The 13,034-nt window shown below is 37.2% G+C and overlaps 2 protein-coding genes and 2 long non-coding RNA genes across 10 annotated transcripts; 1 reads left to right on the forward strand and 3 right to left on the reverse strand.

Moving 5' to 3' along the window:
• Positions 1–1,109: 1,109 nt before the first annotated feature.
• Positions 1,110–1,848, reverse strand: LOC113472021. Its single transcript, XR_003394505.1, has 2 exons — positions 1,802–1,848; positions 1,110–1,225 (listed from the first exon to the last, which is right to left on the reverse strand). It is a non-coding gene; the product is annotated as an uncharacterized LOC113472021 (long non-coding RNA).
• Positions 1,849–3,532: 1,684 nt separating this feature from the next.
• Positions 3,533–6,587, forward strand: LOC103520441 (KAT8 regulatory NSL complex subunit 2). The gene is made up of 5 exons (XM_017448524.2): positions 3,533–3,587; positions 3,868–3,988; positions 4,442–4,616; positions 5,118–5,253; positions 6,279–6,587. Exons 2-5 carry the CDS (start codon positions 3,868–3,870, stop codon positions 6,585–6,587), a joined length of 741 nt encoding a protein of 246 aa, XP_017304013.1. The 5' UTR covers positions 3,533–3,587.
• Positions 6,588–6,952: 365 nt separating this feature from the next.
• LOC103520442 (sphingomyelin phosphodiesterase) lies at positions 6,953–10,260 on the reverse strand. Its single transcript, XM_008485536.2, has 6 exons — positions 10,040–10,260; positions 9,461–9,634; positions 8,829–9,059; positions 8,159–8,331; positions 7,512–7,703; positions 6,953–7,112 (listed from the first exon to the last, which is right to left on the reverse strand). Exons 1-6 carry the CDS (start codon positions 10,226–10,228, stop codon positions 6,953–6,955), a joined length of 1,119 nt encoding a protein of 372 aa, XP_008483758.1. The 5' UTR covers positions 10,229–10,260.
• A 100-nt stretch (positions 10,261–10,360) lies between these two features.
• Positions 10,361–12,443, reverse strand: LOC113472020. 7 transcript variants are annotated; one of them, XR_003394499.1, is made up of 5 exons: positions 12,271–12,443; positions 11,652–11,745; positions 11,087–11,256; positions 10,809–10,843; positions 10,361–10,438 (listed from the first exon to the last, which is right to left on the reverse strand). It is a non-coding gene; the product is annotated as an uncharacterized LOC113472020 (long non-coding RNA). The 7 variants fall into 7 exon arrangements; XR_003394502.1 differs by lacking the exon at positions 12,271–12,443 and adding an exon at positions 12,232–12,250; XR_003394500.1 differs by lacking the exon at positions 12,271–12,443 and adding an exon at positions 12,143–12,173.
• Between the last annotated feature and the right edge of the window lie 591 nt (positions 12,444–13,034).

Here is a 13,034-nt window from a genome sequence, read left to right on the forward strand (position 1 = left end):
TAAACCTGGTTGTTAGTTGCAAAAAGAGTTAAAGTTTTTACGTCCTTCAAAGGTTGCATCCATCTACACATTTTGTAAACACTACTTACTTTTACTACTTTTTTATCGTAAACAGTAAAACTACTTTTACTTCGTCTTTACCTACACAGAAAAAATAATATAATAATTGAAAAAACATACTACAGATTGCTTTCATTCATTCATTCATCCAGGATATTACTAGTTAAAAAGGGCACTTTTGGGCCTATATAAAAAAAGGTATCATTTACTTAGATTTCTATAAAACTTACCCGCGGGCCGCAAAGGTTCTCCACCAATTGAGTTCCTGGTGAGAGAATACTAAATTCACCTTGCTGCTCCTCATTATATAGAAAGACCGAGACTTTGATGATGAACGGAATGTTAAATAACAGACGATTAAATTAAATATATATTGTGCAAAAAAAAAAAAAAAAAAAAAAAAAAAAAAAAAAATGTACACAAAACATTACTGACACATGAAAAGTTACCTATTGTCAGAATATTTTTCGACCTGATCTTTGTGCCAGTATGGAGGAGATGCTAAGGGTTTGGTATGGTATGTGATATTCACGTCAGTATGGGAGAGTGGGAATTAAAGCATATTTTCCTAAGTAAATCTAACCAATTTCATCCCATCGTAAAAGGTAGATTTTCACCGGGGTCTTCTAGGTTTAGTCCTAATTTAAAGAGATACATCGGAACAATATGTCAATAGAACTAATTAAGTACCATAGAACTAAGAATTAATACATTGGTGAATTCTGGTGCTATGTTAGTAGGCAATTGTGTGTCTTTTAAGGTACGTCCTTTCGGTAACTATCTGTCTGTCTGTGTCTCTCTCCCCCTGTTGTCACTATACTCAGTCACTCTCTTCACACTCCACTCACTTCTTAGTCACTCACTATTCCTACTCGACACTTAAGTATTATAGACAGATGGTCCGAAAGTGTTCCCAGGTACACTCTGATGAGGCATACCTCCAAGAGTGTTAGTAGAAGCACTGTGTTGTAAGCCATGTAAGACTGTATGTGTATCCAATAAGAACAGAGAGCCCTGTAGTAAAAGAAGACATTTCACAATAGAACTTACCATGTGCACAGGTTCTTCAGAATCTTTGGTGTGAATTGACCAGAGCAGTGTTATGAGGAACATCAAGTTGTAAACCAAATATGAAGATGAGAACAACCAAACACAACGGAGTACCCTGTGATAAAGAAAACATTTTTTTCCCTTTTGCTACAATGACTACTAAGTACTTAAGATAGTAACATGCATTTGGTATGGTCATGCAACAAATAGTGGGTGAGCTTATATTTTGCTTTTTAATCCCTACTTACTAGTTTTTTTTTAATCATGTTTGACAGGGGTATCACTCTTTAACAGCTAATATTTCTAGTGACTCCATTCAGAGACAAGCTACTTACCTCCCATAGCTAGTGAGACACTATAATTCCCTTCTTGAAACACTCTCATTTTGTGTGGTCATGCAACAAATAGTGGGTGAGCTTATATTTTGCTTTTTAATCCCTACTTACTAGTTTTTTTTTTTTTAAATCATGTTTGACAGGGGTATCACTCTTTAACAGCTAATCTTATTTCTAGTGACTCCATTCAGAGACAAGCTACTTACCTCCCATAGCTAGTGAGACACTATAATTCCCTTCTTGAAACACTCTCATTTACATTTTCCTTTACTTAGCCTAAGATATCTTTGACATATGACCAACAGTTAAGTAGAATAATGCATTACAATTGTATATTTACCCATGTATCTACTTACCATGTGGTAAACACTAAATGAATGGTGAATATCCAAGATATCTTTGACATATGACCTACAGTTAAGTAGAATAATGCATTACAATTGTATATTTACCCATGTATCTACTTACCATGTGGTAAACACTAAATGAATGGTGAATATCCCCTGAAACAAAGTGAAACAGAGTGTTGTGGTCATCTGAAGAATAGAATAAAATAAAATAAAACTTTTAGGTATACCTACACTGCTAAAATGGGACTGAAAAAGGTACTCACTCCCACAGTTAATATAAAATTGAAGCCTGTCTGTTAAATGTTGACTAAGTAGGTACTATCAATGCACTGGAAATCTGACTCTACTCTGTGTTTCTACTATTGACTATGAAGCCTGTCTGTTAAATGTTGACTAAGTAGGTACTATCAATGCACTGGAAATCTGACTCTACTCTGTGTTTCTACTATTGACTAGATTCTTTGTAGAAAAAAGGGGCTTACTTTCAGAGAAATGTTGGGAATTTGAGAAAAATCCATTATGCCCTTATTTGATAGGGCTGCACAATAATGGTTTTTGCAATTTGATCTTCACGTGGTATACAAATACTCTTATTGATCCAGTTTGTGTGCTTCCTCTTTTTTGTGAATCGGCTTCAATATATCAAGTCAATCTGAAACACCAACAATAATAAATTATTCTCAAGGAGATGAAAAAAAGTACCTATACCTATATATGTTGAAATGTTAAAATTTATACTTAATGTGCTCAAGTATAAATTGAAATATAGTGCAACCTCTGAATAACAGACACCAATGTAGTAGTACCTATACCTATATATATTATGTTGAAATGTTAAAATTTATACTTAATGTGCTCAAGTATAAATTGAAATATAGTGCAACCTCTGAATAACAGACACCAATGTAGTGAAATCTAAGTAGTGCAACCTCTGAATTTGAAGATGCCTGATAATAATATTAGGTACCTACTACCAAATGCACAAATCCAGTGTCCATTGTTCAGAGGTTTTTTTCCCCCCATAAGAAACTGATGAAAAATGTCCGTTTCCCAAAAAAGTGTCCACTAATGGGATACCTAATACCTATGTCTATTATTTGATGTTTGTGAAGGAGGGTTCACTATACAATTATTGATATTATTTTCTTACCTATTTGTATGACAATTTTTGACCGTTAAAATCTCCACCATAAGAAATACACAGAGTGCAGAGACTGCGGGAGAGAAATGTTCCACTCAATTCAATTTCAATTCAATTTCAATCTATTCACTCATTCACATTTCACACATTGATCGCCCTATCTCCTGAATCACAACACCTAGAAAGCTGAAATTTGGTAGGAATATTCCTTTTATGGTCTAGGTGTGCAATAAGAAAGGATTTTGCGAAAATCTAAACCGATCCTAAGCTCGACCAACATTTTGAGATTCGTTTATGTTTTTAGTTTGATAACTATGCAGCTAATAGGAAGCGTGCAGCCCGACCGTATTTTTTATTATTTTCTACAAGTTTGGCCATGCCTTGGGATGAACTAGCAGGATTCCGGAGTGAAGCAATGGAATTCAGCTAGTAATTAAATAATTGTGTGTGTAAGGCCAGGAACTGTGTCTGAAAATACCCACTCCAAGGTCAACAAACATGAAACAGAAGTCTCCAGTTCAACAACCAATCCTACATGAGAGGCTAAATGTCTGTTCCTACTTATTGTAAGTTTCATAAGGTGTTTTTGTGTTTTTTGCAAGACTAGCAAGCCTCATCAAATCAGACTACCTTTTAAATCCTGTGACAAAGGTTGGTTCCCTCTAAGCTCTAAGCAGACCTCACTAAATTTTATGACTTGACTTGGCCTTGAGTCACAAACCTCCAGATCCAAAGTCCATGCTGCTAGTTTGATTGTGACAAAGGTTGGTTCCCTCTAAGCAGACCTCACTAAATTTTATGTCTTGACTTGGCCTTGAGTCACAAACCTCCAGATCCAAAGTCCATGCTGCTAGTTTGATTATGTTATTGAGTTTGATTTAACACTGTACTTTTCTTTTGTTTTATTATTTATTCTATCATTGTGTTTCAGATGAGCAAACAGAAGCTGATTCCACCTCCCCCTTCTATTGATTTGCTGATTCACTCACTCAAACACCATGCACCAGAAAACCCAGATCCCAATACTTATGCTGTGTGTAAAAATCCATTTGGTAAGATTCTTTCTAAAGACGAGTGGTGTGTAGGTTTATGAAACAAATGTAACTAATGCCATTGTTTCCATAATGTTTAGAAGATGTTTTAGCCACACAGGAAAGAAACCACTTTTACATTGAAAATTAGATCATTTTTTGTATTGCCATATTTTGGATTTTTGGAAATAAATGATTGTCTTTTTTTTAGTGTAACTAATGCCATTGTTTCCATAATGTTTAGAAGATGTTTTAGCCACACAGGAAAGAACCCACTTTTCCATTGAAAATTAGATCATTTTTTGTGTTGCCATATTTTGGATTTTTGGAAATAAATGATAGTTTTTTTTTTAATTTTATGTTTTTAAATAATTTTATTCTGAGTTTTTTTATGTTTTTAAATAATTTTATTCTGAGTAAGTACCTACCTACAAAGATGAAGAGAAATAATAAATTGTTCTTTTGGATACACAGAAGAAATCAATGCCACTGAAGAGCTGGCAAAGGGCCAGAAAATTCTCGACTATGACAGCGAGCCAGATTCCGAATCAGAAGATGCTTTGTATGAGACACAGTGGGGAGATGCAGATCAGGAATTTTCTGACTTGCAGACAATCGATCATGAGATGGAGTACAGTGAAATAGTAGAGTGAGTACTTTTCTATAATCTGATTTGAAGAGTCTTCAGATCAAAATCTTCTAGACCCAGAGTTCAAATTCTCTTTTCAGTAGGTACCTCCTAAAATTTTGTGTAATATTATTACCTACAGGTGGCTCTTTATGGAGATAAATTAAGTATGAAATGAGAGCTACATTTACAGAAGGAACTTCACCTCATTGGAACTTACTCTTTATACCATAGATTTTTGATACACTGTCATTATGTATAAGTGGCCTGCTTCTAATTTCCTCAAGTACCTACCTACTACCTTTTATTAAATTTTTATTAGAGTGTGCCAACATTTGAAAGGGAAAAGAAGCCTGGAATTATCCAAACATGTCATTTTACTTACAGCCGTGCAGGAGTGTACACTGGGGAAGAAATTCTCAAAACTTCCATAGAGAACTTTTTAAACTTTTATTAGAGTGTGCCAACATTTGAAAGGGAAAATAAGCCTGGAATTATCCAAACATGTCATTTTACTTACAGCCGTGCAGGAGTGTACACTGGGGAAGAAATTCTCAAAACTTCCATAGAGAAAGCTACCAAGCTTCATGCCCTGTATTGCAGTCAGCTGAATCAACTCAGACAAATCTACATTGATAGAAAGCGGCAATATCTGCAGGTAATATGTTACAAGGGTGTTGTGGATTGTGATGGGTGTGGGAAACTAGCAAATCACCAGATTTGCAACAAGGGGCTTGTGAGATTAATAGAATTGAAAAGCCTCAGTGGTGGACTTCAGATCTGGAGGTTGGTGGTTCGAGTCCAAGTCAAGCCATAAAATTTAGCGTAGTGCATTAAGCAGAGAACGGCATTTGTGACGAGCATTTATGCTTAACACGATTAAAATTCCTTTCCTAGAATTGAAAAGTGAGTCCTTGTTGCCAAGTCAATAATAGGTTAAACTGATGATTTGACCAGGGTTATTGATTATTGAGTAACCCATCATCAGCCCTAATAAAATAATGAAGTGAAGTTCCATTTTGCCAGTATGTTCATTCTTGGAACAGCTGGCTTTCTCCTCTCTTGCCTTCCTCTCTGCAATTTCGGGACAAAATTCTATTTTATTAGTCTTCTATCCCTCTGCTCACTCTACTTCCCCCTTTGTCCCTCAGGAGTTGAAGAAAGAGAAGGAGCTCTACTGTAGCATTCACAGTCAGAAGAAAACCTCATTGGAAGAAATGAAGAAGTATCGTCAGCTCAAGGCTCTCATTGCATATGGGAACTAGCAAATCACCAGATTTGCAACAAGGGGCTTGTGAGATTAATAGAATTGAAAAGTGAGTCCTCGTTGCCAAGTCAATAATAGGTCAAACTGATGATTTGACCAGGGTTATTGATTATTGAGTAACCCATCATCAGCCCTAATAAAATAATGAAGTGAAGTTCCATTTTGCCAGTGAGTCCTTGTTGCCAAGTCAATAATAGGTCAAACTGATGATTTGACCAGGGTTATTGATTATTGAGTAACCTATTATCATCAGCCCTAATAAAATAATGAAGTGAAGTTCCATTTTGCCAGTATGTTCATTCTTGGAACAGCTGGCTTTCTCCTCTCCTGCCTTCCTCTCTGCAATTTCGGGACAATATTCTATTTTATCAGTCTTCTATCCCTCTGCTCACTCTACTTCCCCCTTTGTCCCTCAGGAGTTGAAGAAAGAGAAGGAACTCTACTGTAGCATTCACAGTCAGAAGAAAACCTCATTGGAAGAAATGAAGAAGTATCGTCAGCTCAAGGCTCTCATTGCATATGGGAGAAAGCACCGTCTGGACACTATACTGGCTAAGAGGGAACATGAGAAGCGTACAGCCAGCACATCCAAAACACCAAACAAGGGGAAAACATACAAATGTCATCATCAGGAGGATGGAGTGAGGTGCTTTAGCACATGTGTACCACTGACCAAGTTCTGCATACGACATATCCTTAGGGTGAGTAAAAATCCCAGACAGTAGCAGCAACAAGAACAACAACAGCAACAGCAGCAGCAACAACAACAGCGACAGCAGCAGCAACAACAGCGACAGCAGCAATAACAACAACGGCAGTAGCAAACACAACAGCAGCAGTGGCAACAACAACACCAACAACAGAAGTAACACTAGCGCCAGCAGCAACAGCAACAGTGGCAGCAGCGAAAATCCCAGAGTTTGGTTATCAAGGTTCGATTCTTAGAGTTGACAAAAAATTTGCACACTTATTTTGATTGCAAATAAGTTTTTCCATGGGCTACTTTCTGTAGGTCTTGTGTTGACCCAGCACCTAAATGGGAAGTATTAGGTATGTCTCTTATCACCTGATACTTCTGATAAGGAACATACTATGGAATGGGCATGCTACGACATAGAGCACTCAACAGTCTGGCAACAACATTAACAGCAGCGGCAGCAACAATAACAGTGATGATAGCAGAAGCAGCAGCAACGGCAACAACAGCAGCAACGGATATAATACACTTTTTTTCAATACTTATTCGGATGCTTAGTAACAGAACTAGTGGTTCAATTAACATGTAGAATTCTTTAAGCGCTCCCGATAGTGCCCAAAATCTAGTGAGAAAATTTCCTTTTCGTATTGAAGACTTCTTCCAAATTTCTTCAAAGTATAAGACACTTTTTTTTCAATATTCGGATGCTTAGTAACAGAACTAGTTGTTCAATTAACATGTAGAATTGAGAATTCTTTAAGCGCTCCCGATAGTGCCCAAAATCTAGTGAGAAAATTTCCTTTTCGTATTGAAGACTTCTTCCAAATTTCTTCAAAATGGGACCAACTGATATTCCTTGCGAAACGAACTGAAAAAACATATAGGATCAGAATCGGCCTTTACCCTAGCAATTAGACATAACAGCCCTTTCTTCCTCTCGGACAAAACTCACCAGTTCAACTTCTGATAGACATTCGTATTGAGGACAATAATCCTCAGGTTCTTCTCTGTCAGGAAACTGTAGTAGCCACCCTTGAGGAACGTCTGCCTTGCAGATTCCGGCAGTGACCATCCCCAATACTGGATGAAAGATTCGTACACCCAACTGGTGGATGTAGGGCCTTGGACGAAGTATGGTGAGAATCTGGGAAAAGCATCGAAACGTGAAGAATTCGGAAATTGAAAAACATTTGCCTGCCTTCCGGAAATGCCTTCACGGAAAATCAAAAACATTACCTGAACCAACCTAATAGCTATGGAAGGAAGCGCCTGCCTTGTAAACACTAGATCAGGGGCTCGATTCCTTCCCGTGGCTAACTCAATCCTAAACAGATAAGGTTCGCTCTCGAAACGCTTGGATTTTTATCATGTACCTACCCCTTTTTTCTTCGATTTTGAGACCTTCAACCTCCTTTGTGTCTCTCTAACCTTGGAAACAAATTCAACTTGAAATGAGGGGTTATTCCCACCCAAGTACAAACATGTTTTTCTGAATTGGAATTTCTCGGTTGCACCTAGGATTTCCCGGTTGTACCTTAGGATTTCCCGGTTTTCATTCGGATTTCCCGGTTGTACCTAGGATTTCCCGGTTGTACCTACACATTGACGGGATGAGTCTCATGATTGCCAATGATCGGAATGACCGGGATGTCGCCCAAATATTCCCGGAACAGTTCAGCTACCACTTTCATCACTTCGATATTCTTGGCTCGACTTGTTTCCCAGATGGCATGTGCCACGAGATCCCCTGTCATGTAGACCATCGATATGTTCTGTAAGTAGAAGACAAGAGAGTAAAGAGAGAGAATGATTAAAAAAAAAAGTTGTACCCAACTTAGGAATCGTCTTTGCGCGGAAAATTTCCAAAAATACCTATAAGTATGAAAATACCTAATTTATGAAAAAAAAAAAAAGACAAGAGAGTAAAGAGAGAGAATGATTATTTTGAAAAAAAAAGTTGTACCCAACTCAGGACTCGTCTTTGCGCGGAAAATTTCCAAAAATACCTATAAGTATGGACCAGAATAAATTATGTCGGAATCAATTCTTTTTTGTTTCGTCAGAAAAGTTCGCTCCGGGTGGGGTTTAAACCCAAAATATCCGAAACAAAAGTCTAGAGGTCGATACCTACGTTTGAATTTCCTTTCGGTCAGAATTAGGGCGCGACCTTCTAAGTTTAACTAAATTTATCGGGGACAGAAAATTCAGAAAGTTTTCGTCCTCGTGTCCTGTCGATATCGAACCCAGAACCTCTGAGTTCTGAACCTACCTTGTGCTTCTTGATCTGCTCCAGTGCACTTCGTATCACATCGAGCGGCATATCACAGTTGTCATAATGGCCATATTTCGTGGCCCTATCAGTCTCTGACGAAGCATTTGGTTGATCAACACGACAGCATAGAGGAGCAATACAGTGGGCGGTCTTGCCTGCTAAGTATTTAGGATCGTAGTGGATGTCTGTGAGTTGAATGATGGAGATTTCATCACCACTGGCAAGATACTGAAATGTTGAAGATGGGTTTTAGTTCAAGAGCCTGTTCCAGAAAGGAACTACCTACCCATTTAGCAAATATTTTTGCTTCAAAATTACGAGGGGGACTATAAAATTCTACAATGGTTCAGTAAACTATTGAACTCGCTCAGACAATTGGACCTAAGAAAGGGCTTTCATAGGCCCGATTGAGCCCAATAGCATATTGAGCAAATAATGTTTTTTTAGAGGTGTTGAACTTGGGTGCCAAAGTTTATTAATAATTACCAAAACCGTTCTCGAGAATTATTGTGAAGAAGAATTTCCTAAACATTGTCAGAAATGTGGTTATTCAGGAACCTACGAGCAATGTTACTTTTAATATCTAGCTTCAAATGATGACTCTCCCGATTTTCGGCAGTAGCACTTACTCGGGACTCACTTGGTGCGGTTATCCGGTCCACTTTTGTTCCATAGTTCGTGTCCACCTGCCAGTCGACTTGTGGACCGTTCTTCACCGAACAGTTTGAATTCTCGAGAACGGTCCCACATACTCTTTCTGGAGTGAGTGGGATTCCTTGGTCCTTGAGATCAAACAGGACGTCCTGGAATAAAATATGTCGGTAGATTGATATAGTTGTATTACTCGTACATTTTAATTTCTATTACTAAAGTAATTGTTTTTGAAGAGGTTTGATAGAGAGGTCCGAAACTGTTACCAACGGAGGTCCTATCATCCCGAAATCGAAGAAAGAACGAGGACAGGATAGCAGAAAGCCAGCCGTTAGAACGAGGACAGGATAGCAGAAAGCCAGCCGTTAGAACGAGGACAGGATAGCAGAAAGCCAGCCGTTAGAACGAGGACAGGATAGCAGAAAGCCAGCCGTTCCGAGAACGAACCTTATCGGTTTAGGACAATGTTCGCCCCGGGCGGGAATAGAACACGTGACCTAAGGGCATACATGGCAGGTGCGCTATAGGTAGGTACCCTAAAAAAGAAAAGTCCTTACCAAGTTGCCTTCGATGATTCCTTGACACAGATCTTCTGGTTGTCCGAAAAAGGTCACGCAAAGGGAAATGGCGCTCGTGGACACTTCTTCTTTGGAATTACCCGCTGGCAGATTGAGAACCAGGGACGCCAATAGCTGACACGCTATACAGCTTAACTTGAACGCACCATTGTTGCTGGAGTTGTCCATCACTCCAGGGTCTGGTCACATGAAGAGGTTACCTGCGAAACAGGTCGGAATATGTGGTTCAGTAGTTTGGTGGAAGAGCTCCTTTAGGAGAATGCTTCCACTTTGAATGAAGCGAGGAAAACGTTTCAAATTGACCAGAGCAGTGTTATGAGGAACATCAAGTTGTAAACCAAATATGAAGATGAGAACAACCAAACACAACGGAGTACCCTGTGATAAAGAAAACATTTTTTTCCCTTTTGCTACAATGACTACTAAGTACTTAAGATAGTAACATGCATTTGGTATGGTCATGCAACAAATAGTGGGTGAGCTTATATTTTGCTTTTTAATCCCTACTTACTAGTTTTTTTTTAATCATGTTTGACAGGGGTATCACTCTTTAACAGCTAATATTTCTAGTGACTCCATTCAGAGACAAGCTACTTACCTCCCATAGCTAGTGAGACACTATAATTCCCTTCTTGAAACACTCTCATTTACATTTTCCTTTACTTAGCCCAAGATATCTTTGACATATGACCTACAGTTAAGTAGAATAATGCATTACAATTGTATATTTACCCATGTATCTACTTACCATGTGGTAAACACTAAATGAATGGTGAATATCCCCTGAAACAAAGTGAAACAGAGTGTTGTGGTCATCTGAAGAATAGAATAAAATAAAATAAAACTTGTAGGTATACCTACACTGCTAAAATGGGACTGAAAAAGGTACTCACTCCCACAGTTAATATAAAATTGAAGCCTGTCTGTTAAATGTTGACTAAGTAGGTACTATCAATGCACTGGAAATCTGACTCTACTCTGTGTTTCTACTATTGACTAGATTCTTTGTAGAAAAAAGGGGCTTACTTTCAGAGAAATGTTGGGAATTTGAGAAAAATCCATTATGCCCTTATTTGATAGGGCTGCACAATAATGGTTTTTGCAATTTGATCTTCACGTGGTATACAAATACTCTTATTGATCCAGTTTGTGTGCTTCCTCTTTTTTGTGAATCGGCTTCAATATATCAAGTCAATCTGAAACACCAACAATAATAAATTATTCTCAAGGAGATGAAAAAAAAGTACCTATACCTATATATATTATGTTGAAATGTTAAAATTTATACTTAATGTGCTCAAGTATAAATTGAAATATAGTGCAACCTCTGAATAACAGACACCAATGTAGTGAAATCTAAGTAGTGCAACCTCTGAATTTGAAGATGCCTGATAATAATATTAGGTACCTACTACCAAATGCACAAATCCAGTGTCCATTGTTCAGAGGTTTTTTTCCCCCCATAAGAAACTGATGAAAAATGTCCGTTTCCCAAAAAAGTGTCCACTAATGGGATACCTAATACCTATGTCTATTATTTGATGTTTGTGAAGGAGGGTTCACTATACAATTATTGATATTATTTTCTTACCTATTTGTATGATGAGCCAGTGAAAACATCCACTTGTTTTTTTAATCACCAGGAAACAATTTTTCAATGCTCTTTGAATTGAAGAAACTAGGTACTGAAAAATATTTCAATCCTCTATTGAACTAGAACATTTCTCTCTTGATTTCTTACAATCTTTGAGAGACTTATTCCATTCTTTCTCTGAATTTTTCCAATCTCTTATTTGCAGAATTCAATCTGTCATTTAGATGCTCGAGCTTTTCCAAGGTCCTATTTAAATCTTCCACTAACTCATCAATCTCATCATACAGAGTTGACAATGAAATGACACAGTAGAGTATCACAAACACCCACACTTCTACACTCATACTTATTACAAGTTAGGGAATGGGTGTGACCTGTTCTATTCTGAATGGACTAGCTAGCTTGGGTACCTATTTAGACAGGGTGCAGATTCTACAAGAAAATCCTACCAGTTGACAATGTTGGTTTTGTAGTAGGCAGGTACTTACTCTACTCTAGAGTTTATGGAGTATAAGAATAGCTAGCTTACTCTGGGTACCTATTTAGACAGGGTGCATATTCTACAAGAAAATCCTACCAGTTGACAATGTTGGTTTTGTAGTAGGCAGGTACTTACTCTACTCTAGAGTTTATGGAGTATAAGAAACACTGCTACAGCCAGAGGGATATTAATTTTTTTGACAGGTAGGTACCTACTAATAAAAATATTTAATTATTAAGTATTAACTTATATTACTTATAAACTAATAACTATAATGTGATAAGATCATAGAGAATAGAAATGGAAAAGTTAAAGTTATGCAATATCAAAATTAGATAAACACAAACCACCAAAGGGTTAATTAAGATCCGTTCACATTTCTCCCTAAAAAAAAAATGCCTGCCCCCCTCCATTTTCATATAGGTCTGGTTCCTAGGTATAAGTAGGTAGGTACCTAATACATAATATATTGTTATTTTTAATTTAAAATTTTAATAGGTAATGGTTTAAACCTAGAATTATTTCTTAAAACAGTAGGTACTATTGATTAAAATCGTTTCTTCAGATTCAAGTTTGACAGTAAACGAATCTTTGATCATGTAAGCGAATCTTTAACGCGCACGTAAAAAATACATAGTTTGTTGTTTTTTTCTATTTATTTTTCTTTTTTCTATATCACTACACTAGAGACTTTGTTGACGTGAATTAGAAATGGATTTATTCATTTCTTTGTTAGTCCTTTTAAGCCTCAGAATGCTTCTTTAAACCATCACTTCTTCTTATTCTTCTTTCCATTTGGATTGCTTTCTGTAATCTTTAGTTGTGTAATAGTATCGAACTAAACGAGGGACAAGTATTCACATAGTCATTTCATCATCATTAGTTTAATTCCTCTGCTT

The sequence above is a fragment of the Diaphorina citri genome, unplaced genomic scaffold (genome assembly GCF_000475195.1).
Source record: "Diaphorina citri unplaced genomic scaffold, Diaci psyllid genome assembly version 1.1 scaffold3625, whole genome shotgun sequence".
NCBI lineage: Eukaryota > Metazoa > Arthropoda > Insecta > Hemiptera > Psyllidae > Diaphorina > Diaphorina citri.